This window comes from Chiloscyllium punctatum, chromosome 2 (assembly GCF_047496795.1).
Source record: "Chiloscyllium punctatum isolate Juve2018m chromosome 2, sChiPun1.3, whole genome shotgun sequence".
In the NCBI taxonomy this organism is placed as follows: domain Eukaryota; kingdom Metazoa; phylum Chordata; class Chondrichthyes; order Orectolobiformes; family Hemiscylliidae; genus Chiloscyllium; species Chiloscyllium punctatum.
This window is the reverse complement of record NC_092740.1, coordinates 152,745,449-152,773,182: the sequence shown is the minus strand read 5'-3', so window position 1 is coordinate 152,773,182 and position 27,734 is coordinate 152,745,449. Positions and strand designations below refer to the sequence as shown.

The following is a 27,734-nucleotide window of genomic DNA, read 5'->3' as shown; positions in this document are numbered from 1 at the left end:
ATGAGCCTTCTTCGGCACAGGGATGATGTTGGCCTCTTGAAACAGGCAGGGACAGTGACCTGCTGCAGGGAGAAGTTGAAGACGTCTGAGAAGACCTCTGCCAGTTGATCTGCGCATGCTCTGAGTGTTTGGCCTGATACTCTGTCTGGTCCCATCGCTTTCCTTGGATTCATATGAAGAAAAACTGATCTGACCTCTTATGCGATGACTGTTGGGATAGGTTCATAGGTACTTGTCAGAATAGGCATTACCTCTCAGTCGAAATTCTGCTCAAAGCGAGCATAGACGGCGTTGAGATGTTCTGGGAGGGATGTGTCATTCTGCTATCTTGCACTGTCTCTTTTAGAACCTCTGATGTCATTCAGTCCTTGCCATAGTCACCGGGTGTCGGTCTGGATCTCTAGTTTAGATCGGTATCGGGGTCCTTGGCTGTCTTAATGGCTCTGCGAGGATCATACTTGGATTCCTTTATTTGAGTGGGTCTTACCCTCTCCACTGGGTCCTAAGGGCTTTTGCCCGAAATGTCAATTTCGAAGATACTTGGATGTTGCCTGAATTGCTGTGCTCTTCCAGCACCACTAATCCAGAATCTGATTTCCAGCATCTGCAGTCATTGTTTTTACCGAAGTAAAGCTCCCTCTGGTTTAAAAAAAATCACAGTCAATTACCTGCTACTCTGGTTCCATTGCAAAAATGCACTAAACTGCAATCTACCTGCTCCATAGGGTCATTTACAAACGATCATTTAACTGGAAGCAGTCACAATCCACTCCATCAAACCACTGTAATGTCAGTAACCTGTGATGAAGCGGGGTAAGTGTGCCAGCCTGTTACTACGAGGTTTCAACACCCCCCACCCCCCCCAAACCCCCAAACCTTCCTCGCTGACTCCCAGCAATGTCCGGACAACAAGGTGGTCACGGAGTCAGTCTCTGGATTGTTCTCCCCTGGATGCTGAATAAGTTTGTAAGATTGTCTCCTCCTGGACATGGGGAGGGGGAGGGAGTGGGGGGGACAGGGGTCAGTTTGCCGATTGTCTCTGGGGCTCCGAGGGAAGGGAAGGGGGCGGGGTTCAGAGGGAAGGGGCGGGGCTCCGAGGGAAGGGAAGGGGGCGGGGTTCAGAGGGAAGGGGCGGGGCTCCGAGGGAAGGGAAGGGGGCGGGGTTCAGAGGGAAGGGGCGGGGCTCCGAGGGAAGGGAAGGGGGCGGGGTTCAGAGAGAAGGGGCGGGGCTCCCGGGGAAGGGAAGGGGGCGGGGTTCAGAGTGAAGGGGCGGGGCTCCGAGGGAAGGGGCGGGGCGGGGCGCAGAGGGAAGGGATGGGGGCTCAGAGGAAAGGGGGCGGGGCTCAGAGGAAAGGGGGCGGGACTCCGAGGGAAGGGGGCGGGGCTCTGAAGGAAGGGTGCGGGGCTCAGGGGTAAAGGGGGCGGGGCTCGGAGTGAAGGGGAAGGGGGCGGGGTTCAGCGGGAAGGGGCGGGGTTCCGAGTGAAGGGGAAGGGGGCGGGGTTCAGCGGGAAGGGCGGGGCTCCGAAGGAAGGGAAGGGGCGGGGCTCCGAGGGAAGGGAAGGGAAGGTAAGGGGGCGGGGGCAGCGTATCCGGAAGTGACGCGATTGTCCGCCATGGCGGGGAAGAAGTCGGCGAAGGAGAAGAAACGTAAACGGAGCCGCGGGGAGGAGAGTCACAGCGAGAGGAGATGGAGCAGCACCGAGACCGGAACCGGGACAGGGACCGTAGAGGTGGGCTCCCCCGGGGAAAGGGGGGGGATGGGGATCGGCGGGGAGACCATCCCCCACCCGCTCTCCCAGTCTAGGCCCCCCCCCCCTCTATAAATGATGCAAACTTCACAGAATTATGAACCTGAACCCTTAGGTCTCTCTGTTCTACAACACTATCCAAAGCCCTACTTTTTATTGTATAAGTCCTGCCCTTGTTTGCTTTACCAAATTACAGCACTTAGGAATGGCTGTTTTATATTTTCCCAACCTGTGTCCTGACTTGTGTACAAAGTGACTTGCCAATAAATTCTAAAATGCAATCTGTTCACATACCAGGGACTGCCTGTCAGGGTTACAGGTAAACTTTCTACCCAGTATACTGTACAAGCCGTCCCTCAGTTGCAAACAGGTACCGGTTGCTGCACGGTCTAGAGTTCATTCACAGGTTGATTTGTATGCAAGTTGGATCACAGTGCAGCACAATGTAAAGGAGTCATTCATAAGTACAGGAAAGGTTTGTCACAGCGTTAAAATTGCACCCTGTCTCAGAATGTAAGCATTCATAAATCAAGGAGCCCATGCAGAATAAATGGGAGGTTTAGATGCTTTTATACTTCAGAAAGTCATTTTGTTTTATCATTTAGTCATAGAGTCATAGAGATGTACAGCATGGAAACAGACCCTTCGGTCCAACCCGTCCATGCCGACCAGATATCCCAACCCAATCTAGTCCCACCTGCCAGCACCCAGCCCATATCCCTCCAAACCCTTCCTATTCATATACCCATCCAAATGTCTCTCAAATGTTGCAATTGTACCAGCCTCCACCACATCCTCTGGCAGCTCATTCCATACACGTACCACCCTCTGCGTGAAAACGTTGCCCCTTAGGTCTCTTTTATATCATTCCCCTCTCACCCTAAACACATGTCCTCTAGTTCTGGACTCCCCAACCCCAGGGAAAAGACTTTGTCTATTTATCCTATCCATGTCCCACATAATTTTGTAAACCTCTATAAGGTCAGCCTCCAATGCTCTAGGGAAAACAGCCCCAGCCTGTTCAGTCTCTCTCTATAGCTCAAATCGTCCAACCCTGGCAACATTCTTGTTAATCTTTTTTTAACCCTTTCAAAGTTTCACAACATCTTTCCGATAGGAAGGAGACCAGAATTGCGCGCAGTATTCCAACAGTGGCCTAACTAAAGTCCTGTACAGCCGCAACATGACCTCCCAACTCCTGTACTCAATACTCTGACCAATAAAGGAAAGCATACCAAACACCACCTTCACTATCTTATCTACCTGCGACTCCACTTTCAAGGAGCTATGAACCTGCACTCCAAGGTCTCTTTGTTCAGCAACACTCCCTAGGACCTTACCATTAAGTGTATAAGTCCTGCTAAGATTTGCTTTCCCAAAATGCAGCACCTCGCATTTATCCGAATTAAACTCCATCTGCCACTTCTCAGCCCATTGGCCCATCTGGTCCAGATCCTGTTGTAATCTGACGTAACCCTCTTCGCTGTCCACTACACCTCAAATTTTGGTGTCATCTGCAAGCTTACTAACTGTACCTCTTATGCTCACATTTTGTAAATGACAAAAAGTAGAGGACCTAGCACCCGATCCTTGTGCCACTCCACTGGTATCAGGCCTCCAGTCTGAAAAACAACCCTCCACCACCACCCTCTGTCTTCTACCTTTGAGTCAGTTCTGTATCTAAATGACTACTTCTCCCTTTATTCCATGAGATCTAACCTTGCTAATCAGTCTCCCATTAGGGTGCTTGTCGAATGCCTTACTGAAGTCCATATAGATCACATCTACTGCTCTGCCCTCATCAGTTGTCTTAGTTACATTTTCAAAAAACTCAATCAAGTTTGTGAGACATGATTTCCCATGCACAAAGCCACATTAACTATCCCTAATCAGTCCTTGCCTTTTCAAATACATGTACATCCTGTCCCTCAGGATTCCCTTCAACAACTTGCCCAACACTGAGGTCAGGCTCACCGGTCTATAGTTCCCTGGCTTGTCTTTACTGCCCTTCTTAAACAGTGGCACCGAGTTTGCCAACCTCCAGTCTTCTGACACCTCACCTCTGACTATCGATGATACAAGTATCTCAGCAAGAGGCCCAGCAATCACTTCTCTAGCTTCATGAAGGTTAAATTTGAATTAAAGCAATGAGTAAATTAAAGCTTTAATATTCATCTGTCAGTTTTGTGCAATCTTCCGATTTGCATGTCCCTATCCATAATGTGTGGAGTCATTTATTTTAGATTTCTAGTTCGGTTTTCTGTATGCATAATGTTTTTCTGGTTGAAATTCTGTAACAGTTTTATGTCCTTAAAGTCAGGAAGAATTGCTTCAGAAAAGGAGGTGACCAATGAGACCAGTGACTTGGAAGAAGGAGGCCTTGACCTCAGCATTGCCTTGAAGCCAATCAGTTGCTATATCTCTGACAGGAAAGAAATGTTAGAGCAGTGCTTCAGAGTCATAGGGGAGAGCAAGCTTCAGAAAATGCTCCCAGATATTTTAAAGGTACTGTGTAACAATAAAGGATCACTTAATATATTATTGTATGGCCTTTAACACAATTAAAAAACCTGTTTGAGTAAAACTTGATGTTTTTCGTAAGGGTGTAAATGAAAAATGGGCTTTTTATGGCCAAGCAGCTGCTTTGGTTGTTTAAAAATGTATGCGATAGGTATTATGATCCAGTTAATCTTATTTTAATTCCTACTTTAAGTTATAGATTAAATTTTAACAGCTTATCTTCGTAATATGACTTGATAATCTAGCTGCAATAATGTTCAGATAGATCTGGAAAAATACATATGGGAATAGACTGGGAAGACAGGAACATAGGATACTGTACTCATCTGGAATCAATTTTGCATAGTGTTAGTTGATGTCTGAAGTTGTTCAAAACTTGGAAAAGAAAACAGAACGCAGAACCTCAGAAGCTAACTGGACGTGTCCATAAAGTGGCCTTAAATCTAGACCACTGGCTAACTGCTCCCATTTGGCTAAATCACTCTTTTCATGTTCAGTGGATTTTTGCCTCACATTGGTGATTTCTCTTATGAGCAATTAAATGAGCTCAATTAATAATGGGCTAACTTATTAAATCGCCTTATTTGTAATGTTTAATAACTGCATCTTATGACCTGTTTGCCTGGCTTATGAGAGGGGATTATTTTTTGCAATACTTCTGCTTGTTTCCAGCAGAACTGCTCTGTGGAAGAAATTAAAGCTCTCTGCTTGGAGCAACTGACGCTTTTGTCTGATAAGAAACTTCTCCAAATTATTGAAGGTAAGAAGTAGTCTTTCTGCTTCTTCAGTGGAAGAGGACATAATGTTGGCCAGAAAACAATTTGCAGTGTGGATCAACAATTTGTAATGTTGTACAACTTTGTACATTAGCCCTTATGAAAAGGCGGAATGGAATTTAAATGTAAGAAGTCTTGCTTCAACTGTATAGGAACTGATGAGACCATATCAGAACAGTACATACAGTTTTGATTCCTTACTCGCATTGGAAGCAATTTATAATAGGTTCACCAGAGGAGTTTGTCTTTTAGGAAATGTTGAGCAGGTGAGGCCTAAACTCATGGCATATGAATAATATGGATGTTTGTATGGGATGAAACATTCTAAGAAGGAAAAGCGTACAGAAAACAAAATCACTAAATGTTGTGAAGTAGTAGATTAGATTAGATTCCCTACAGTGTGGAAGCAGGCTGTTCGGCCCAACAAGTCCACACCAACCCTCCAAAGAGTAATCCACTCGGACCCATTTCCCTCTGACTAATGCACCTAACACTATGGGCAAATTAACATGACCTGCACATTTTTGGACTGTGGGAGGAAACCAGAGCACCCGGAGAAAACCCACACCCACACGGGGAGAATGTGCAAACTCCACACAGACAGTCGCCTGAGGCTGGAATCGAACCTGAGACCCTGGTGCTGTGAGGTAACAGTGCTAATCACTGAGCCACCATGCCGCCCAGTAGGTGAGGTGTATTTCCTAAGATGGTAGCTGTGCATAGGATCTTTGGTTAGACTTAGAAATAAGATTACTGGAATCAGTATGAGGGATTGCGCTGGTTTCACGTTCAAAGATTGGCAATGGAAATCATGATGGCAAAGAACAGGGGAGAAACAAATAGACTAACTGTGCTATATAAAGTTTGGAATAGATCAATGGGAATTGACAGACACCAGCATCTGATGCTGTCTGACAAAGTCAAAACATAAGGTACCATCCACAGAAACTACAAAGGTCACTTGTTTGGAGACATTGCGTTAACATTCTTTCTTCCAGAGAAGTACAATCCCCCGTTGGAACAGGCTGTCAAAGGAAATAGTCACAACCCCATTTCTTGAAATCTTCAAGACTCCATGTTCAGTGAAAGTTTCGAAGATCAAGGCTGCCACCCTCGGAGGGTCATAACTGGTTTAGCGAGTGCTGCTATATCAGTGTTGGGATATATGTCCATACTGTGTCACAGCTGGAACAGATTGTATTCTCTTTTCCAGGTGAAGTTAGGCATAAGAAGCAATCAGGCTGCTTTAACAGTTTATAGACTGAAACATTCACATTAAGTATAACATTTCAATATTAGAATAAATTGAGAGATTAAACTGTGCCCTATGTATCTGACTGCAAGTCACTTTTCACCATAAAGGGAGTTATTGCATTTTTCATCTGATGAAGGGCTTTTGCCTGAAACGTCGATTTTCCTGCTGCTCGGATGCTGCCTGACCTGCTGTGCTTTTCCAGCACCACTCTAATCTAGACTCTGATTTCCAGCATCTGCAGTCCTCACTTTTGCCTAAAATGTAATACACTGCCAACATACAGGGTATTTTTCTTTACATCAAAGTGGTTTTCAATCTTTCTACCTTGGCCCCAGTGTAGAAAGAATACGAATGCCATGGATAAATTCACCAGTCTGAAACCTTAAAGTTAAACTAATATGAGGAAAGACTTTTGTTTTGGGGGTTATTTCTACTAAATATTTGAAGTGCTAATATGTCATATTGACTTTTTAAAAAAGAATTGACGATCAAGCCTTTATGGGAACCATCCTGATGATTGAAATGACTTGACAAAGAATTAAAGATGTTGACATGACAAAAACCTAATAATAAACTTGTTCCAGCAATGTAAGACTTTAGTCAGGCCACATTGGGAGTAGCCGTGCAGTTCTGGTTGCCACATTATTGGAAGATGTGGAAGCTTTGGAGAGGATGCAAAACAGACTTCCCCGATATTATCTGGATTGAAGTGTATAGCAAAAAGGAGAGGTTGGACTAACTTGAATTGTTTTCTCTGGAGTGTTGGAAGTTGAGTGGCGACGTGATAGAGGGGAATAGATGTAAAATTGGAAGGCATGGATAGGTTGGAGAGTCAGTCATTTTCCAGGGTGGTAATGTCAAATACTAGGAGCCAGAGGTTTAAGGTGAGAAGAGAAAAGTTTAAAGGAGATGTATGAGGAAAGTATTTTTTTACACAGAGGCTAGTAGGTGCCTGGAACTCTCTGCCAAGGGAAGTCAGAGAAGCAGATGTGTGAGCAAAGTTGAAGAGGCATTTAGACAGCCACGTGAGCAAGCAAGGAATGGAAGGGATATGGGCCTCGTCCAGGCGATGGGAGGAGTTTAGAATGACATCATAGTGGGCCAAAGGGCTTATTACTATACTGTACCATTCTATGTTCTAACATTGAAATAATTAATAAATGATTCATGTCATACTAATGTTAAATCTCTGATCTCTATATGCTTTGTATTTGGATAAGGATTACTAAGTCTGACAGCAGAAATTTTATATTTCTAAATTCAAATTTTAAATATTCCAACATCGTTCCAGGTTCGGAAACTTATATTGCAATATTTGAAACAATGTTTTTATTCCAGGTGAAGACCTTGGTTCATCTGATACTGAAGAGGAAGTGGGAGAGAATGATAGGTACAAGAAGAAATTGGAAACGGAAAGTCAGTAAGTAGAGTTCTGAAGTTTTCAATATTCTAAGTTTGATTCTTGAAGTTGCTGCAGTGAACAAATGTAATCCCTTGATTTATTTTTCTGTTAAACAGTTAAAGATGTAATTTTAAAAAATGTAAATGAATGAAATTACAATGTTCCCTGTGTAGTCCCTTCAAAATCTTGTATGTTTCAGTGAGATGAGATCTGGGTACCACACCTTACAAAGGGTACGTTAGCCTTGGAGGGAGTACAATATAAGTTTACCAGGATGATGCCTGGACTTAAGGTTGGTGCAACATTGAGGGCCGAAGGGCCTGTCCTGTGCTGTAATGTCCTATGTTCTATGATTTCAGGGGATAAATTGTGAAGAGAGATTACACAAATTTTAGACCTGTTCTTTTGAGAATTTAGAAGGTTCAGGATGATCTATCAAAAGGTTCCGGCTGGCACAGTGCCTCAATGGTTAGCACTGCTGCCTCGTAGTGCCAGGGACCTGAGTTCAAAGCTCTTCGGAGGGTTGGTGTGGATTCATTGGGCTGAATGGCCAGCTTCCACAATGTAGGCATTCTATGATACTTACAGGAAAAGACAGCGTAGATGAACTAATTTCACTGATTGGGGATTCTAGAGTCTGAGAATTGGGGCCAGACCATTCAGGAGAGATGTTAGGAAGCCCTTCTACACACAGGGGCCAGCTGATGTTTGGAACTCTCTTCCACAAATGGCCATGGATTTTGGATCAGTTGTTAATTTTAAATTTAAGTTAAATGTTTGGAAAGTAAAAGTATTAAGGGGTATGTGCCAAAGGCAGGTATGTGGAGTTAGGCTACAAATCAGCCATGTGTATAGTGGAGCAGGTTCAAGGGCTGAATGGTCTACTGCTGTTCCTATGTATATTATCTTTTATAACCCTTGAATATAGGCTCGGTGCTAAAATGTGACTTCACAAGCCTGTTAAAGTACAGATTTGAGACAGCCCAGGGAATCCCTTGTGGACTCAGACCTGTAAAGCCTCTCTGTTGGTTTGTCCCGGAGACTGTACTCTTTAGAAGTCTGGAATAAAAACCTCTTACAGTTTAGTTTAATTTTAGTCATCCCCTTTATTCACTAATAGCATCACTGTTACAACATGATACTGATACCTATAAGCTAAACTAACTAGGTTCTAATAACCTAGGAGTGTAGGGTACCAGCTCTTCAAGTGCCCTAGCAGGCTATTCCGATGTACTGATACAAAGTGGCTTCCTTTATACAAAAGTTTACAAAAACATTGCATGTTCTTAATTAGACAGATAACAGTGAAAGACAATAATTCGTAAGGAAGAAAAGTTAATTGACAGGTCTGTGTCTGCTTGACTGATCACTCCTCCAGGCCTTCAGCTATCAATCAGGCGGGAAAGAGAAATCCAGCTGAGTTAGCTGTTTGTGGCGAGATAAGTTCCTATAAAGAAATACCAGTCTAAATTAAGTGTGGAGATGTCATAAAGTAACCTTGCACAGCTCGCATGTCTGATACCATTATTTTACGAAATGGCTCCTTAGCAAGGAAGGCAAACTTTTAACCATAAAATGGCTTCCCAACAGATTGTGTCAGAATCTCTTCAATGTTAGGTTTAGAATACTTTTAAGCTGCGAGCAGATTCCTTTTTTTTATCTTAAGCACAGAATCATTCTGTACCTGAGGCTGAAATGTTATTGCAAGGCTGTATTTAAAATGATCAATTAGTCTCAAATTAAACATGCCTTCTTTTCAAGTTTGTGATTCAAATTCAAATAAGACATAAAATCTGATTAATTAGAATTGACAGTGGGGCAGTCTGTAAGGCCTGTAAAAACAGCAAGTAAGTTAAAGCTTTATCAATATTTCCTTTTACAGACTTTGCACTTCATAACTAGTAATGGCTACTCAAAATCATCAAAACGTCTCAAAATGCAATTACATTTGATCCAAAGCAGATAAGCACTAAAAGTTAATTTTCTACTGGATTCAACAGCCTCAGCACTAAAATGGTCTCTCTCTCAAGTGTCCTTTTGAATTCTCCAGTCAGCAAAGATTTTTTCTTTCTCTCTATATCTGCCCTGCCTGCAAAGGGTAATAAGAATCCATTATAGTGGACAAGATCCATCCGTTAATTACAAAGCTTTTGATAGTACCAAGTTTCATTTCAGGGTCCGATTCAAACACTGTCATTAATTTCAAAGGGAACGGCTGTGAATGTTATCACTTGGTGTCCTTTCACACAGATTCACTGATGCTAAGGCAAATGTCCTTAATTGCCTTGCAGCATCCTGTTATCACTTGGTGAGCCCAGATGTCCCTATCTTCTGCATTCCTTGAGATTCCCCCCTTTTTCTGAGCCTTCCTGCCTGTCTATTTTCTAGTGCAGTAAATGTGTTCTATAATTCAGCATTACATTTTAGTCTAAATGTTTAAAGACAAGTTTTAAGGCTATAGACTTTCTCAAGCCAACAGAAGACTTCGGTGCAAGTTATGGTTGTTATTTACCTTATGCAGTCTATTGGGTAGTGCTGAGAAATTTTAGCATATTTTGGCATGAACATGAACATGCAGCTAACTGATGTCACAGCTCAAAATCGCATGCTATGTACTCTATGCTATTTTCTCCCACACCCCCTCTTTTATCTCTCCACCCAGCAGGCTTCCTGCCTCTATTCCTGATGAAGGGCTTTTGCCAAGGAGCAGGAAAATCAACATTTCGGGCAAAAGCCCTTCATCAGGAATAGAGGCAGGAAGCCTGCAGGGTGGAGAGATAAAAGAGAGGGGGGTGGGAGAAAATAGCATAGAGTGCAATAGGTGAACGGGGGTGGTGGTGAAGGTGATAAGTCAGAGAGGAGGGTGGAGTGGATAGTTGGAAAGGAAGATAGGCAGGTAGGACAGGTCATGGGGATGGTCTTGAGCTGGAAGGTTGGAACTGGGGTGAGGTGGTGGGAGGGGAAATGAGGAAACTGGTGAAGTCCACATTAATGCCCTGGGGTTGAAGTGTTCCAAGGCGAAAGATGAGGCGTTCTTCCTCCAGGCATCTGGTGGTGAGGGAGCGGTGGTGAAGGAGGCCCAGGACCTGCATGTCCGCGGCAGAGTGGGAGAGGGAGTTGAAATGTTGGGCCACAGGGCAGTGGGGTTGATTGGTGCGGGTGTCACGGAGATGTTCCCTAAAGCACTCTGCAAGGAGGCGTCCAGTCTCCCCAATGTAGAGGAGACCGCATCGGGAGCAACGGATACAATAAATGATATTGGTGGATGTGCAGGTGAAACTTTGATGGATGTGGAAGGTTCCTTTGGGGCATTGGATGGAGATGAGGGAGGAGATGTGGGCACAGGTTTTGCGATTCCTACGGTGGCAGGGGAAAGTGCCAGGAAGGGAAGGTGAGTTGTTGGGGGGGGCGTGGACCTGACCAGGTAGTCACGGAGGTAATGGTCTTTGCGGAAACGGGTGGGGAGGGAAATATCCCTCTGGTGGTGGGGTCCGTTTGGAAGTGGCGGAAATGTCGGTGGATGATGCAGTTTATGCGAAGGTTGGTAGGGTGGAAGGTGAGCACCAGAGGGGCTCTGTCCTTGGTACGGTTGGAGGGCGGAGGTGCGGGATGTGGACGAGATGCATTGGAGGGCATCTTTAACCACGTGGGAAGGGAGATTGTGGTCTCTAAAGAAGGAGGCTATCTGGTGTGTTCTGTGAGGTAAAAACAATGACTGCAGATGCTGCAAACCAGATTCTGAATTAGTGGTGCTGGAAGAGCACAGCAGTTCAGGCAGCATCCAAGTAGCTTTGAAATCGACGTTTCGGGCAAAAGCCCTTCATCAGGAATAAAAATGGTGGAACTGGTCCTCCTGGAAGAAGGTACGGCGGAGGAATTGGGAATACGGGATGGCATTTGACAGTGGTTTCGTTGTCATCATCAGATTTTTATTTCAAGAGTTTTTTTTTTACTGAATTCACATTCCACCATCTCCCAAAATGGTGTTTGAACCCAGGTCCCCAGAATGTTGCCTTGATCCCTGGATTAATAGTCCAATGATGACACCACTAGGTCGTTGCCTGTCCTGAGATTATGCAATCTAGACTGCATCCTTATTTCTGCCAAGCTTAAAGTTTTCTTATTATGAGCGTGAATAACTGCACACTTGCCCACATTGTCTGCCACCTCTTATCCTGTGTTTCCTTTTCTTGTCTGTATCTCTTTGTCCTCTTCAAAGCTTTGCCTCTCCAGCTAGCTTGCTATTGTCAACATGCTTCAATACATTGTTGTCTATTATTTCTTATCATTAGCATAAATTGTGGTTTGGGCATGAGAGAATAATTTTTCACACTGCCAGGTGGATGCTAGTGATGTAACTGTATTGGAAAAGCTTGACTAATTCTGGAGCGTAAGTCATCAGTGCTACTGACAAAATGCTGCCGGGGCCTTTGCAATTGTTGAAAAATGTCGTGCTGGAAAAACACAGCAGGCCAGGCAGCATCCAAGGAGTAGGAGAATCGATGTTTCGGGCATAAGCCCTTCTTCAGGAATGAGGCTGGTGTGCCAAGCGGGCTGAGATAAAGGGTAGGGGGGAGGGAATTTTGGGGAGGGGCGCTGGGAATACGATAGGTGGAAGGAGGTTAGTGTGAGAGTGATAGGCCGGAGAGGGGGTGGGGGCGGGGGCGGAGAGGTCAGGAAAAAGATTGCAGGTCAAGAGGGTGGTGCTGAATTCGAGGGTTTGGACTGAGGTAAGGCGGGGGGAGGGGAAATGAGGAAGCTGAAGAAATCCTACATTCATCCCATGTGGTTGGAGGGTCCTAGGAGGAAGATGAGGCGCTCTTCCTCCAGGCATCGTGTGGTCAGGGTCTGGCGATGGATGAGGCCAAGGACTTTGCAGAGTGGAAGGGGGAGTTAAAGTGTTCAACGACGGGGCGGTTGGGTTGGTTGGTGCGGGTGTCCCAGAGGTGTTTCCTGAAACGTTCCGCAAGTAGGCGACCTGTCTCCCCAATGTAGAGGAGACTACATCAGGTGCAACAGATACAGTAAATGATGTGTGTGGAGATGCAGGTGAATTTGCGACGGATATGGAAGGATCCATTGGGGCCTTGGAGGGAAGTGAGGGGGGAGGTGTGGGTGCAAGTTTTGCACTTCTTGCGGTTGCAGGCGAAGGTGGCGGGAGTGGAGGTTGGGTTGGTGGGGGTGTGTGGACCTGATGAGGTAGTCGCGGAGGGAGTGGTCTCTCCTGAATGCTGATAGGGGTGGAGAGGGAAATATATCCCTGGTGGTGGGGTCTGTCTGGAGGTGGCGGAAATTATGGAGGATGATACGATGTATCCGGAGATTGGTGGGGTTGTAGGTGAGGACCAGTGGGGTTCTGTCCTGGTGGCGATTGGAGGGGCGGGGTTTAAGGGTGGAGGTGCGGGAAGTGGAGGAGATGCGGTGGAGAGCATCGTCGAGCATCGTCGACCACGTCGGAGGGGAAATTGCGGTCTTTGAAGAAGGAGGCCATTTGGGTTGTTCGGAAGTGGATTTGGTCCTCCTAGGAGCAGATGTGGCGGAGGCGAAGGAATTGGGAATATGGGATGGCGTTTTTACAGGGGGCAGGGTGGGAGGAGGTGTAGTCTAGGTAGCTGTGGGAGTCGGTCGGTTTGTAGTAAATGTCCGTGTTGAGTCGGTCACCCGAGATAGAAATGGAGAGGTCTAGGAAGGGGAGGGAGGAGTCTGAGACGGTCCAGGTAAATTTGAGGTCAGGATGGAAGGTGTTGGTAAAGTGGATGAACTGTTCAACCTCCTCGTGGGAGCACTTGGTAGCGCCAGTACAATAATCGATATAGCGGAGGAAAAGGTGGGGGTGGTGCCAGTGTAGCTGTGGAAGATAGACTGTTCCACATATCCGACAAAGAAGCAGGCATAGCTGGGGCCTATGCGCATGCCCATGGCTACTCCTTTGGTTTGGAGGAAGTGGGAGGATTGGAAGGAGAAGTTGTTAAGAGTGAGGACCAGTTCAGTCAGTCGGAGGAGGGTGTCAGTGGAAGGGTACTGGTTGGGTCGGCGGGAGAGGAAGAAGCGGAGGGCTTGGAGCCCTTCGTGATGGGGGATGAAAGTGTGTAGGGACTGGATATCCATCGTGAAGATAAGGCGTTGGGGGCCGGGGAAGTGAAAATCGTGGAGGGCGTGGGTGGTGTCCTGAACGTAGGTGGAGAGTTCTTGGACTAAGGGGTACAGGACAGTGTCGATGTATGCAGAGATGAGTTCGGTGGGGCAGAAGCAGGCTGTGGATTTTGGGCAGGTGGTAGAAACGGGTGGTGCGGGGTTGTGGGACTATGAGGTTGGAGGGCGGTGGATGGGCGATCCCCTGAGGTGATGAGGTTATGGATGGTCTGGGAGATGATGGTGGTGGTGGGAGGTGGCGTCATGGTCAAGGGAGCCGTAGGAGGAGGTGTCCGTGAGCTGGCATCTAGCTTCAGCGGTGTAAAGATCGGTGCCTTTGCAATATCTGGTACCTTCAGCTTATTTTTTGATATCCAACCGAACACTTTCATACTGTTTGAATTAGCTGAGTATAATACTGTATACTGTGCAACTGCTTCAAAGTCTGATGAAGAGAGTGAGGCCAGATGGACCATTTAGCATTAAATAATCAACTGGAAATGACAAACTACTTCCAGCCCTGTCAACCCTACCACATTCTTCTTACTACTATTTTAGGGGCCTACACCAAAATTGGGAACGCAGTCCCACAGACTTGTCAAACAAAAGCCTGAACTTATCATTCCCCAGGCCAAATCACAGCACCAAGTCTAATTGAATGAAGACTGCAAGAGCGAATGCTTACTGCTGCTATATGCATATCTAAAAGTGATCTGTCAAACTGGTGAAGCTACCAGTTTTGTGTGTGTGTGTGCACGCATGTGCTGAACAGCATACTCAGCACAAGATACAACTAAGCACTGTCACAGCCAAAGGTTCAGATGTAAGATCTATATATCCTGCCACATTCAGTTGTGTGCAATAGTAGACAGTTAAACAACTTGCTTGAAGAGAAAGCTGCAAAAAATGTCCCTATCCTCGATGATGGAGTCCAGCACGTCCCTGCAAAAGATAAGGCATTTGCACGCAGCTCCAGCCAGGAGTGCTGAGTGGACATTTTGGTTCGATGCTACAATGAGAACACTAGGATATGTGTCAAAGAATGGCCTTTACTTCTGTAATGTTCTGCAAATGTTGGAATCTTAGTTGATCGTTCACAAATATTGTGGATTTTTTTTGAAAGTGCAATGGGAAACAAAGATAAATGTTAGGTCTTAAACCTTCTGTAAAATTGCATTTGTTCAATTTAGAAATCTCCATGTGAAACACATTATTGTGCTTGTTCAAATTACTCACTTCGCTATCTTTTTAATGATCATGCATCAGTGTTATTTAAAATAATATTTTGCCATTATAAATTCATATGTTCAGATTTTTAATATAAACAATGTAATTACAGGATGGCCTCCTTTCATTTCATATGCACCCATATACATTGATGTTTCTATTCTTTGTGAAGAATAAGTGAGTCTTTCTGTAAATTCTTGTCTTTGATGCATTTGATTTGTTAGCGAGGTGTTTCAATTTAGTGATTCGAATGATTTTTAGTTGTCAGCTTTTTTCTTTTTGCTTTGCAAGAAGAGATTACTTTGCAGAACCAAAATCAGATGCTTTGCGGTGTTGGGAATCATGAATTATTTCACTTCAAAGCACCTGGGCAAGCTAGCATGTCGTGTTTACTTTTTTAAAAACTTGACATTCTCAACTGTTTTGGAAAGATAAAACACTTTGTACTTAGTTTTTAATCATGGTTAAAAATCGCACAACGCCAGGCTATAGTCCAACAGGTTTATTTGGAAGCAGTAGCTTTTGGAGTGCCACTCCTTCATCAGGTGGTTGTGGAGGTTACGATCATACTTACAGAATTTACAGCCAAAGGAATCCAGTGTTATGGAGATGTGATACAGTAAACAATGGATGTAGATTTGCTCTCTGAGCAGGAAGGTTCGTTTTCAGACTTTTCCTCAGTGAGGTAACATAATCAGTGAGCCTCTGGATGAAGCACTGGTGGTGTAGCCTGTGCCATTTCTATTTGTGTTTGCGTTTCCTTCTGTTGGTGATGCCATTTCCTGACCTTTTTCTCAGGGAGCAGTAAATAGGATCCAAGTCGATGTGTTTGTTGATAGATTCCCATCTGGAATGCCATGCTTCTAGGAATTCTCGTGCATGCCTGTTTGGCTTGACCTAGGATGGATGTGTTGTCCCAGTTGAAATGGTGTCCTTCCTCATCCATATGTAAGGATACTAGTGGGGCTTCAGGTGATTGCTACCCAGGCAGCATGCCCTGAACTGTCAGGGAGTGCTGGACAAGATAGAGGTCATAGGGTGGGTCATGTGTGGAATGAACTGCCAGAGGAAGTGGTAGATGCAGGTACAGTACAACATCTAAAAGACGTGGACAGGTACGTAAATAGGAATTGGATTTTACTGTCACGTGTACTCAAGTATTGGGATAAAGGATTACAGTGAAAAATGTACAGTGTCACCATTCCTGCTGCCATCTTTCAGACCCAGTTACAAAATCTTAGGTACAATGTAGAAAAACAAAGAAATAAAGGTAGAAGTTCAACATTGCTATCCTTCTCAAGTGCTAGCCATGCTGGGCTGTTGCCAGGAGACTTCGGACTGCCTGCTCTCACTGCCACTGCAGACACTGAGGGCCCACTAACGCTACCCTGCTAGGCTCGATCCTAGCAGGCTATGGGGCAAAGGCAAGCAATTGTGACTAGTTTAGTTTGGGAAACTTGGTTGGATCAAGTGGTCTGTATCTCTGCTCTACACCTCTGACTAAGAAGCAAGCTGGGGTCTCCTGGGGCTCACTTTTAGATTGGGAATTATTGTTGTCTACTCTTTCCATTGCCTGTGAGTTCCGTGGTGAAATGAATTAGTAATTAATTCCCCGTGGGCATTGTAAGGATTATCATGCAGAGTGTATCTTAAATACAACTGGGTGCTTGTAGACTGTGCCCCTTTCTTGTATGGCAATAATTGCAATGTATTGTGATTTGAATGTTCAGCAATGCAGGCAGTGAGTTTGAAAGATCCTATCAAAGTGTATGTACCAGAGAGGCACGTTGTGATGGATACGTTGTGATGCGCAAGGTGGTAATGCCAGCTAAGTGATCCTGTGTTATGAATACTTAAGTGTGTGCAAGAACAATGTGAACCAATGCAGAGAGAAGGTTGTTGGGATCCAGAAGGAGATGCAAATGGAGGGATGTGGAGGCTGTATCCACAGTGCAGAGCTGGATATTGGCTTTGGGGGGTGGGGGGGGGGGGGGGGAGTGGAATGTTTGGGGGGGGGGGGAGTGGAATGTTTGGGGGGGGGGGGGGGAGTGGAATGTTTGGGGGGGGGGAAGTGGAATGTTTGGGGGGGGGGGAAGTGGAATGTTTGGGGGGGGGGAGTGGAATGTTTGGGGGGGGGGGTCTCATTAAGGTGTCAGGGGAAGGATGTTTCTCTCTGTGTGTTTGTGGCAGGGGTGCCCCAATGTGGCGGAAGAGGGGTGATGATATGTATAGATGGCATTGAGGGGTGGGGGGATACCAGGAAAGAGCAGGGTGGCAAGAGCATGCGGGTCCTGAAAGAGATGGTGGGACTGGAGGAAGAAAAAGTAGTGTGAGAGCAAGAGAAGAGGAGTGTTGGATTCCTGAGGTGGGAGATATAGCAGCAAAGTCTGGGGAAGAGGAAAGTGGGGAGGCGTTTGTCAGGCCACGAGTAAGGCAGAGGGTCCAGGAAAGCAGTGGGACCAGAGGGTGCTTTTGACCCCTGGCAGGGGCAGGGTGGGGCCACCTCTCAGATCCTGGGGGGTGGTCAGGGCAAGGGGGGAGGCAACTTGTGGGTTCCAGAAGGTGGAGAGGTTACCTGTTGGGTAACGGAATCAAGGAAGGGGCTTATAGTCCTGCAGGTGGGGAGGAGAATGGGCCTCGAGTAGGGGAAAGCAATGGTGAAGAAACAAAAGAACATCTGTTTTAGTAGGGAGAGTGTGTTGGGGAAATCGAAGAGTTTAAAGGCCGAGTTCTGATTTTAATCAAAACTTTTGGAAGGTTCAAGGCACGGAATAATTGCCCATCAAAATCTTCAATTTTATTCCAGCTGTTTGGCTTGGACTGTGCTACATCAGGGATGCTGCAGGACCTGACTTGTGACAGAAACGTCTGTCTGGCCAGTAGAACATCTGAGCTAGGGTTTCAGTTTGAGCTTTAGTCAGAATTAGAAAGAAATTAAAAACGTAATGGATTTTGAGCAACAGGTAAATAGGGACAGAAGGAAGGTCTGTGATCAGTTGGAAGACAGAAAAACCGAATGACAGAACAATTCAACAAGTACTTATAGTTTGAAATTGTTGATTGCAGTGTTGACTCCGGAAGGCTGCAGAGTGCCTCATCATTGGATGAAGTGCTATTCCACGAGCATGCATTGAGACATTGAACAGGTCAGGATTTGCACTGAAAAACTTGCACAATTTTTAAAAGCTTCATTGGTCACCACCTCAGCTACATACCGACTATTTCATTTCCACTGAGGAAGCTACCAATTTCAGCACTGGAAAAAGTCCAGCCATTTTTCCTGATATCTGTTCTACACTTTGCAGTTCTAATTCCTTACTTCAGTGTGAATTTGAGTATTGTTTGCAAATTTAAAGTCTGCTATTTGCATGTATGTAGCTTTCAACTTATGTAAAAAACATGAAAGACTAAGCCTGTTGTGTCTTTTACAACTGAACAAAAGTTTGAGGGAATTTTGTTCTTTTTTTTTCTCTCTTGAAAGTTTGTGCCAATTTTGAGATTTGGTATTGTGGTTCTGTCCTAATCAGTGCAAGATGACAAGCTTCAGAAGTATATCTACCTATTTCAGCAATTCTTGAGTTCTGTATTACCAAGTGACGAAATTACAATCATGAACTAAAACAATATCGTGCAGTTGTCTGTTTTTCCTATTTGTCTTTTTTAGTGTAGGCTCTAAAAACAAATGAAAAACTCATAGAAAATTGAGATTAATTCATGAACTGTATGTTTTTGACTGTCTGCCATTCTCCTTAAGTATTAGATATAACTATTAATTGCACTGTGGGATTTTGGACAGTGCTCTGACAATATTTTGTAGAAGCACTAAATATTTATTAATTTGTATTGGTTTTATTTATGTTGAAATACTTTTTTTCTGTTAGATGCCTCTTGTAGTTATGGTAACATTTTCCTAAAATTTTGTAGCATGTACTACCTCAAAGTGGCCACAAGATGGTAGAAGTAGTCTTCAGAAGTTTTTGTTTGCTCTTGGTAAATGTTAACGATTTATAAGTTTGTTTATTCACCTGTATTGTTAAATATATTGAGAAAAAAGAACACGCTGTGAAGTTTTGATTTTTTTTTCTCCAGACAGGATAACAATGTCGATTCCACATCTTCCTTTAAAGAATGCAATGAACAAGAGGCTCCTGAACTGAAACCGGGTGAGTTAACTTGGCAATGCAATGCTGTGTTTAATTTTTTAAAAACTTTTTTTTTATCTTAACTTGAATGCATACCTAAAGAATTTGAGGTGAATTAATATTGTAGTAGTCAGAAATCTGAACAAGGAAACTAAATTAGCTTTGGTTCTTGATTAACTTTATCTTTTATTTCTACCAAATTAGATATCATTTATTTACAGTATCATGAATCTTTGGGATAAAGTTGTTCCACTTATCAAAATTGGGTTACTAATTCAACTATTATTTAAATAGCTATTTTGTTCGTCAAACTGAGAAAGAAAAGGAAGTGAGAAATTAAAAATCCTATGAAGATCATGCACTAGAGGGTGCCATTTTCAGTCTTTTCTTTAATGTTGCATACTTTGGATAATATGCAGTGGATTGCATTCCAGTCGTCCTTTCTGATTTCTGATCTTTGTTGCATTATAAACTGTGTAATTTATTAAAAGATCGCAAATGAAGAGTTAGGGAAGAGTTTTTGAGGGGCCGGATCCTTTTAGCTTATTTTTTTCTAAATTTTTAATGCATAATTGCCCTGGAGAATATGAAGGTGAATTGGTTTCTTGAACTGCTAAGGTTAACGTGGTGGCGATAATCCCAGTATGATATTCGGGGAGGTGTTCCAGAATTGATTGGTGGTATCTTTCCAAGTTGAGAATGTGTGTCGTTTGGAGAGGAACTTACAGATGGTGGTGTTTCCATGTGTCTGCTGTACTAACGCTTCTGGGTGGGAGAGGGCGAAGATTTGGAAGTTAATTTTAGGAGTCTTGGTGAGTTGTATCGAACAGTATCCGAAGTTTATTATTTCATGGGATATAGATGTTGCTGGTAAGGCCAACGTTTGTTACACAGGTAGGCCAAACCAGGTAAGGGCAGCAGCTTCCTTCCCTAAGTACAGTACTTCAAAAGTGCATAGCTGAAAAATGTGTTGCTGGAAAAGCGCAGCAGGTCAGGCAGCATCCAAGGAGCAGGAGAATATGCCCGAAACGTTGACTCTCCTGCTCCTTGGATGCTGCCTGACCTGCTGTGCTTTTCCAGCAACACATTTTTCAGCTCCGATCTCCAGCATCTGCAGTCCTCACTTTCTCCAAGTTCAAAAGTGTATAGATTGTCACCGTTGATGGTCAGAAACAATGAAACTCTTAATTCCATAATTAAAAGTCTTTTGGACATTCATGTACTTGTTTCCTTTAATCAGTACAAGTGAAGAAACATTGAGATTGCCTATAGTTTGACTAAATTGCATTTATTTGTCGGTAATGGGAGAATCTTCTTGCTTTGCTAGATTTTTGGGGATGTCAATTGTGATTAGTTTTGGAGGTTAATGTTTGTGTCCAGCGCACATCACTGAAGTTCAGCTTTAAATCTAGGCTTTTTTATTTTCAGCAGCATAGTCTTCACCTGTGATGTAACTACATCAAACATCTTGGAGGATTGTGCTGTTATTTATTAGAAATTTACAGCATGATCAAGTGATAATGGGCCATGTCACAAACGTTGGTTTTAATTCCTCAAACGTTTTGTGCTTGACCTTTTTAGAAGTATGTTATTTAATTGATCCTCACATTCTTACACAAGCTGTTTAAAGTCCAAAGTCACATGTCACCAGGTTATAGTTCAGTTGGTTTGTTTGAATTCTCAAGGTTTTGGAGCACTGCTCCTTTGAGGCTTCACGTGATGCAGGAACAGTGCTCTGAAAGCTAGAGATTTCAAATAAACATGTTGGACTGTAACCTGGTGTCACGTGACTTTTGACTTTGTTCACCCCGATCCAGCACAGGCACCTCCACATTATGGTGTGGAGCTGTTAAGTTATACGTTTTGGTTCATTGCACAAACAGCAGTGAAGCCTGTGCGCTGAAACCTTTCTGGTTACAAAATCTTACAAGTGCGATGGTTAATAGTCCTCTTCTGTTTTACATATTGCAGGAAGTTACACATTTTGTTGAACATTCTCAACTGTAAAGAATTGAAGCACTTGACATTCTCAATTTAGTGGTTCTTCACTATTCATTCGTATTAATTACACGGAGATTGTTTGTTGATTTTAGATGAGTTTCATGTATTAAAAATGTTTTCAGATAGTCTCAGTGCTGCATATTATTGATTTCTAAAAATCTAAAATGCTCCAAATTGTATGTAAGGTATTTTTAGCTTTAGCAATACCTTGCTAAACTTTCTGTGCAGTGGGCATTTAGTTTTGTCTACTTTTCTTCATTTGTTATATCATGAATTCATTTATACCAGAAACTGAATATATTGGTGAGCAAGGGTATTAAGGGATATGGGCCAAAGGCAGGTATATTAGATTAGATTCCCTACAGTGTGGAAACATGCCCTTCAGCCCAACCAGTCCACACCGACCCTCCAAAGAGTAACCCACCCAGACCCATTTCCCTCTGACTAATGTACCTAACACTAGGGGCAACTTAACATGGCCAATTCACCTGACCTGCACATCTTTGGACTGTGGGAGGAAACTGGAGCACCCAGAGGAAACCCACGCAGACACATGGCAAATGTGCAGACTCCACACAGACAGTCTCCCAAGGCAGGAATCGAACCTGGGACCCTGGCATTGTGAGGCAGCAGTGCTAACCACTGTGCCATCATGCCGCCCTTGGAGTTAGGCCACATCACATGATCACATTGAATAGAGGAACAGGTTCCAAAAGCTGAATGGCCTGCTCCTACTTTTCTGCATTGCATGGGTACGGGCAGAAACGTTTCTTTCAGTTGACATCCAGAAGATTAGCAATCTTGAATATCCAAGTAGAGATAGCCAGTGTTATTTTGGGAGTACTAATTACTGGGTCACGAATCTTGATCTAACTCTGTGAGTGTTCTGAATGTGTTCGCCAGAGTTGAAGGATTTGAGCTATAGGGAGAGGCTGAACAGGCTGGGGCTGTTTTCCCTGGAGCGTTGGAGGCTGATGGGTGACCTTATAGAGGTGTATAAAATCATGAGGGGCATGGATAGGATAAATGGACAAAGTCTTTTCCCTGGGGTGGGGGAGTCCAGAACTAGAGGGCATAGGTTTAGGGTGAGAGGGGAAAGATATAAAAGAGACCTAAGGGGCAGCTTTTTCATGCAAAAGTGGCACATGTATGAAATGAGCTGCCAGAGGATGTGGTGGAGGCTGGTACACTTGGAACAGTTGAAAGGCATTTGGGTGGGTATATGAATAGGAAGGGTTTGGAGGGATATGGGCTGGATATTGGCAGGTGGCACTAGATTGGGTTGGGATATCTGGTCGGCATGGACGGGTTGGACCGAAGGGTCTGTTTCCATGCTGTACATCTCTATGGCTCTAATCCATTGGATTTAAAATAAAAAAAACTTAAAATCAGAATCTATTTAGTGCCTTCATTTGATTCTCTATTCACCAAGTAATTTGCACAACTTTAGTTATCATAAGTTTAACCAAAAGTTAAAGCTCCCTGAAACATGTAAATATCTGTTTAATAAGCTAACAAATATGTTTTATCCAAATAATATACCATCTACTTATCTTTCCTGTGGCCCAAAAGAACTGATATGTTAATGTTCTCACAATCAACCAATATAATTTTGTGGGTACATGAGATAAACTTTGTTCTGAAAAGCCCAGTTGTTACTTTAAGAGTTTCTGAGATGAACTGATAAGCATCAGCATTTCAGCAGTGCACTGTATTGTGCCTGTCGTCTGTCAAACCTTGTATTAATCAAACCCCTTTTGTGTTTAAATATGTCTTTTTGCTTCACTCGTTCATGAATTTGATCTTCACACACCTTTGTTTCACCTTGTTTATACATCCTAAATAACAGTTGCTTAGTAGGTCACTAGAGACATGATTTATCTCCTGCTTGGCAAACAAAAATCTGAAATAGAGTAGTGTTGGCCATGTGTCCATTGTGGATTGTTGGAAAAACCCATCTGGCTCCCTGATGTCCTTGAGGGAAGGAAACTGCCCATATGTGACTCCAGACTCTCAGGAATATGATCGGCTCCTAGCTGCCCACTGGGCAGTAAATGCTGGTGTATTCAGTGACATCCACGTCCCATGGATGAATAACTTACAAAATTGTGGAACTTAATTGTGTACAAGTTATCAGTAAATTACTTTGTCATAAATAATTGAAATGTTGTTCCAATGCGATCCATGTCAATGACAAATATAGACTTTTTTTTTGTTGGTACCTCAGCAAAGAGAACTTCATACTCTTCTTCCACAATCCATTTCTTGATGTAGGTTTGTTGGCTGAGACGGAAGGTTCATTTCCAGACATTTCGTCACCCTACTAGATAACATCTTCAGGCCTCTAAGCAAAGCACTGCTGATGATTCCTGCTTTCTGTTTATATGTTTGGGTTTCTTTGGGTTGATGATGTCATTTTCTGTTCTGTTTCTCAAGGGGTAGTAGATGGGATCTAATTAGATCTGTTTGTTGATTGAGTTCAAGTTGGAATGCTATGCTTCTAGGAATGAGACACTCACGAGAATTCCTAGAAGCATGGAATTCCTACCGGAACTCTATCAATAAACACATCGCGTTAGCCCCCATCTATCACCCCCTGAGAGAAAGAACAGGAAATGACATCACCAACCCATAGAAAGCAGGAACCATCAGCAGTGCTTCGCCCAGAGGCTCACTGAAGATGTTACCTAGTAGGGGTGACAAAACGCCTGGAAATGAACCTTCCAGCTCAGCGAGCAAACCTACATCCAGAACCTCAACCTGACCTACAAATTTTCTCAAACCTCACATTCCATTTGTTATTGTGAGCACGGATGAGTTGTACAAAAGGCATGTAGGGATTGTTTTAACTCCAGAAAGACATTTGTTATCTCTATTCAGGAATCCATAAGATAATATATTAGTCGATTTTTTTTTAATGCTCTAAAAGAGAACTCTGCAGTCAGAACCTTGAGATACCAGAGGTGTGATCTCCACAAAGACTGAGAACTTTAATAAAGAGATTACAACTACTAGTTACTAGTTGAAAGAATTGACATGGCAAGATTGAAGTTTTCTTAAAGCTTTACTAGAGTAAATAACAGGTGGTAGCATTCTGCATCCTCCACCCTGTCCTCCTTCCTGGTGAAGGTCATGGGTTTATAAGTTGCATCCTGACTAGGAACTATATCAGTGTTGCTTCACTTGTGGTGGGTCAAAATCCTGAAACTCTCTTCGTAACAACTGTTGGCTTTGCTATAACTGCAGGACTGCAGTGCCTCACAACTGCCTTTTCTAGGACAATTCGAGATGGGAGGTCTGGCCAGTGACATCCATATACCAAGAACGAATATCAAAAATAGTTGTACCGCGAGTAACGTAGAGATCATCGATTGGATTTTCGGGAGCTTGTAATTGAGGGGAATAGTCTTTTAATTGTGTGTGGGGTGGGGGTGGGGGGGAGGGGGGAAGGTGGAGGAGTAGTGGCATCATTGTATTCCATTGTCTATTCTCTAGACCAACTTTTACCACTTTAATATTTTTATAATTTCAAAATCTAATGAACTCCCTGCACAATTGTTCAAACCCATGATTCATTCACTCAAATGTAAATATTTATACAATTCATTTAACTTAACATTTTAATAGTGTTGTAGTGCAGTGGTCTTCTGGGATTTTTAGTTCACCAACAGTTGTGTTAGTAAACAATTCAATGATCACACCTTACTCCATCAGCTTCTCTTCTGGTCCAATGAAATCCTCCAGTGTAAAAATCTTTGCTTTATCTATTTAATTTTAAATCGATCATATCAATAGCTTGTGTGTGAAATATTACTAGTTCAGTAATAGATGAAGTTTTGAAATGGTAATAGAATAGTTGGGTTTTCTTATTACATTCTAGTTATAATTTATTTACAGAACTCTTTGGGAAGGTGTGTTTTTTATTTTTGGTAATTGATATAATGAGTAGAGTTGGTCAATAATCTGCATTTCTGAATCAGGTGCAGGTTCTGGAGATGAAAGTGATGCCCTGAGCATTAATGCTGAAACGTATGATAGTGATATAGAACAAAACAACAATGACCAAGAGGACAGCACAGATGTGATACCACAGAAAAATACCACCACCCGTGCTGGTGTTGAAGATGAAATACAAAAGGACATTGAAAAGAGTGTAAATGAGATTTTAGGCTTGTCGAACTCCATCACGGGAAGATGTCAATCAGCTGGTTCTCCCAATCCTGATGGAGATGGTCTTCAGCCTTCAGCACAGCAGCTGGAATTACTTGAACTGGAGATGCGGGCCAGGGCAATTAAAGCCCTAATGAGAGCAGGTGACACCAAAACCCAGCCTTAGGAAATAAACGGTTTGTGCACCCATGAAGGAAAGGTACAGTGTGCTGTAGCCTGACATTGCACTTGAAGTCCAGTCGAATTCTCTACTGCTCCCACTCACCCTATTTCTCCCATCCCTCAAATTGGAAATTTACTTTATGTATCATCTTTTTCTAATGTTGTTCTGTTTCTCATATTTGAATTCCATTAGTTATCAATTTTTCAGGAGTACATTATGGGTCATAAAGTTAAAAATCTCACAATACCAGGTTATAGTCCAACAGGTTTAATTGGAAGCCACCTGATGAAGGAGCAGCGCTTTGAAAACTAGTGCTTCCAATTAAACCTGTTTGGCTATAACCTGGTGTTGTGTGATTTTTAACTTTGTATGCCCCAGTCCAACACCGGCATCTCCAAATCATTATGGGCCACAACTTTAATGTTACAATCACTTTGTAATAAAATGTAATTCTGTAATAATTTTCTGTAATATATTGAATTTGTGTGAAGTTCATGTATATTGTACCTGAAGGCTGATTGCCTCGTTGTGAAATGGTAAGTAGCTTTTGCTCATTTAGTCAAATATTTCCATCCTAATGCTGATGTGGATGTTGAGATGTTTGTCAACTTTTAACTAATGGGAAGTAAATACTCAACTGTGATAACGTCGTACTGTTTAATTTGAGTCAGCATTTTGGAGAAGACCTCAAAAGGGAAGCAAATCTCATGATTTTAAAATTAAAAGCATAGTGTTTAAGAAGTGTATTAAAATATGCCTTGTCATTGTAATTATAAAATAACAATGGTTTTGAATGTCATTCTTTGAGCATATCTGATTATTGTAAGTGGCCATATTTTTTTAAAAAAACAGGACGGCAGCTCCAGTTTGAAGTTTGTAATGTTGTTCTTAATTAAGTGTACCAGAAACATTTCAATAGGGTTTTAAGCAAGAAACCAGGTGCATTCTTCAAGCAAGGAGCTCTCCTAAATACAGAATATTTGGATATTGTGTTCATAATATGGAAATAGCCAGGGAATATATTTGCCCAGTTAGCATTAAAAAAAATTGAGTAAAAATTGAAATTAAGACCACACGTTTTATTTACTTGTGTTTTTTTTTAAAAGTTGATTTCAGGATGTGGCAAATATTGTGTGTTGTCCTTTGGTTGTGATAATTCAATGGAAATAAAGATAAATATTTTTTCAGTATAGTGGAATATGAGGCAATCACTTCCTGAATGATCTGAAAACTGCCCATTGACTATATGTAGAAGTTGAATATATTTTGATTTTTTGAGGGAGAAATCCTGTGGTTTCTTTTGATGAAATCTCAATTTTCAACATTTCTCAGAACTCTGCGTGAATTTGAAAGCTTACCATCTTTAGATATTTTTCTAATCAACCTTCCAAAAATTCTGGCAAACTCTGGAGCAGCTGAGATGTGAAGCCAGGCCTCCTGGTCCAGATTTAGGGACATTACCACCATCCATTGAGCTCTGATATTCTAGGTTTATGTAATTGAAGAGTCGCATTATTGTAAACCTATTTTTTTTTTTGCAAACAGTTGCTTGTTATTTTAGGAAATGTATTATTTCCTGATTGAAAAGTTGTTTTTTCATTAGGAAGACTCCCCTTTGCTTTTGATATTTGGAAATCCCACATCACTGATAGTATTGAACTTTATATCCCAAGTTCACTTCTTCAAGCAAAACGGAACAGAATTTGCCACAATAGTGATAGTGCGCACAAGCATTTGTCTAAATGCAACAGAGCAATTATTCCACCCACTGTCAGATTTCCAAATATTCCCTTGAAAGCAGAATGGCATTTTCTAGTGTTTGCTAATACATCAGTTCTGGGTTGTTGTCATCCTCTCAGCTGTCTATATTCAAATATAATTAAACCAGATTCTTTTCTTTTTAATAGCTTATACGTGTATCTTTAATTTTGAGTTGGTTTGAATCATACAGACTTGCTTTACCTAACCACCTAATAATTGTAAATGAGTTAGCATTTATACTATGATGACTGCAATGCTGTCTTCAATATGTGTTCATCCTCATGGTATTTTTTAATAAGATCAACTGTTAGTATAAAAATGATTAGCTTTCAGGATCATATTGAAGCAAGTTTGCTGATTGAGGTTTGTGGGGGATGCCAAAGATGTATAGAGTCATACAACGTGGATTGGACCGAAGGGTCTGTTTTTAATCCGT

General features: G+C 42.8%; 1 protein-coding gene across 2 annotated transcripts; it reads left to right on the top strand.

Moving 5' to 3' along the window:
• Positions 1-1,585: 1,585 nt before the first annotated feature.
• On the top strand, positions 1,586-27,441 carry LOC140491918 (caspase activity and apoptosis inhibitor 1). 2 transcript variants are annotated; one of them, XM_072590401.1, is made up of 6 exons: positions 1,586-1,731; positions 4,066-4,254; positions 4,945-5,029; positions 7,639-7,720; positions 19,151-19,224; positions 25,185-27,441. In XM_072590401.1, exons 1-6 carry the CDS (start codon positions 1,615-1,617, stop codon positions 25,538-25,540), a joined length of 903 nt encoding a protein of 300 aa, XP_072446502.1. In that variant the 5' UTR covers positions 1,586-1,614; the 3' UTR covers positions 25,541-27,441. The 2 variants fall into 2 exon arrangements, with proteins under 2 accessions (XP_072446502.1, XP_072446495.1); XM_072590394.1 differs by having other exon boundaries at positions 4,942-5,029.
• Positions 27,442-27,734: the final 293 nt, after the last annotated feature.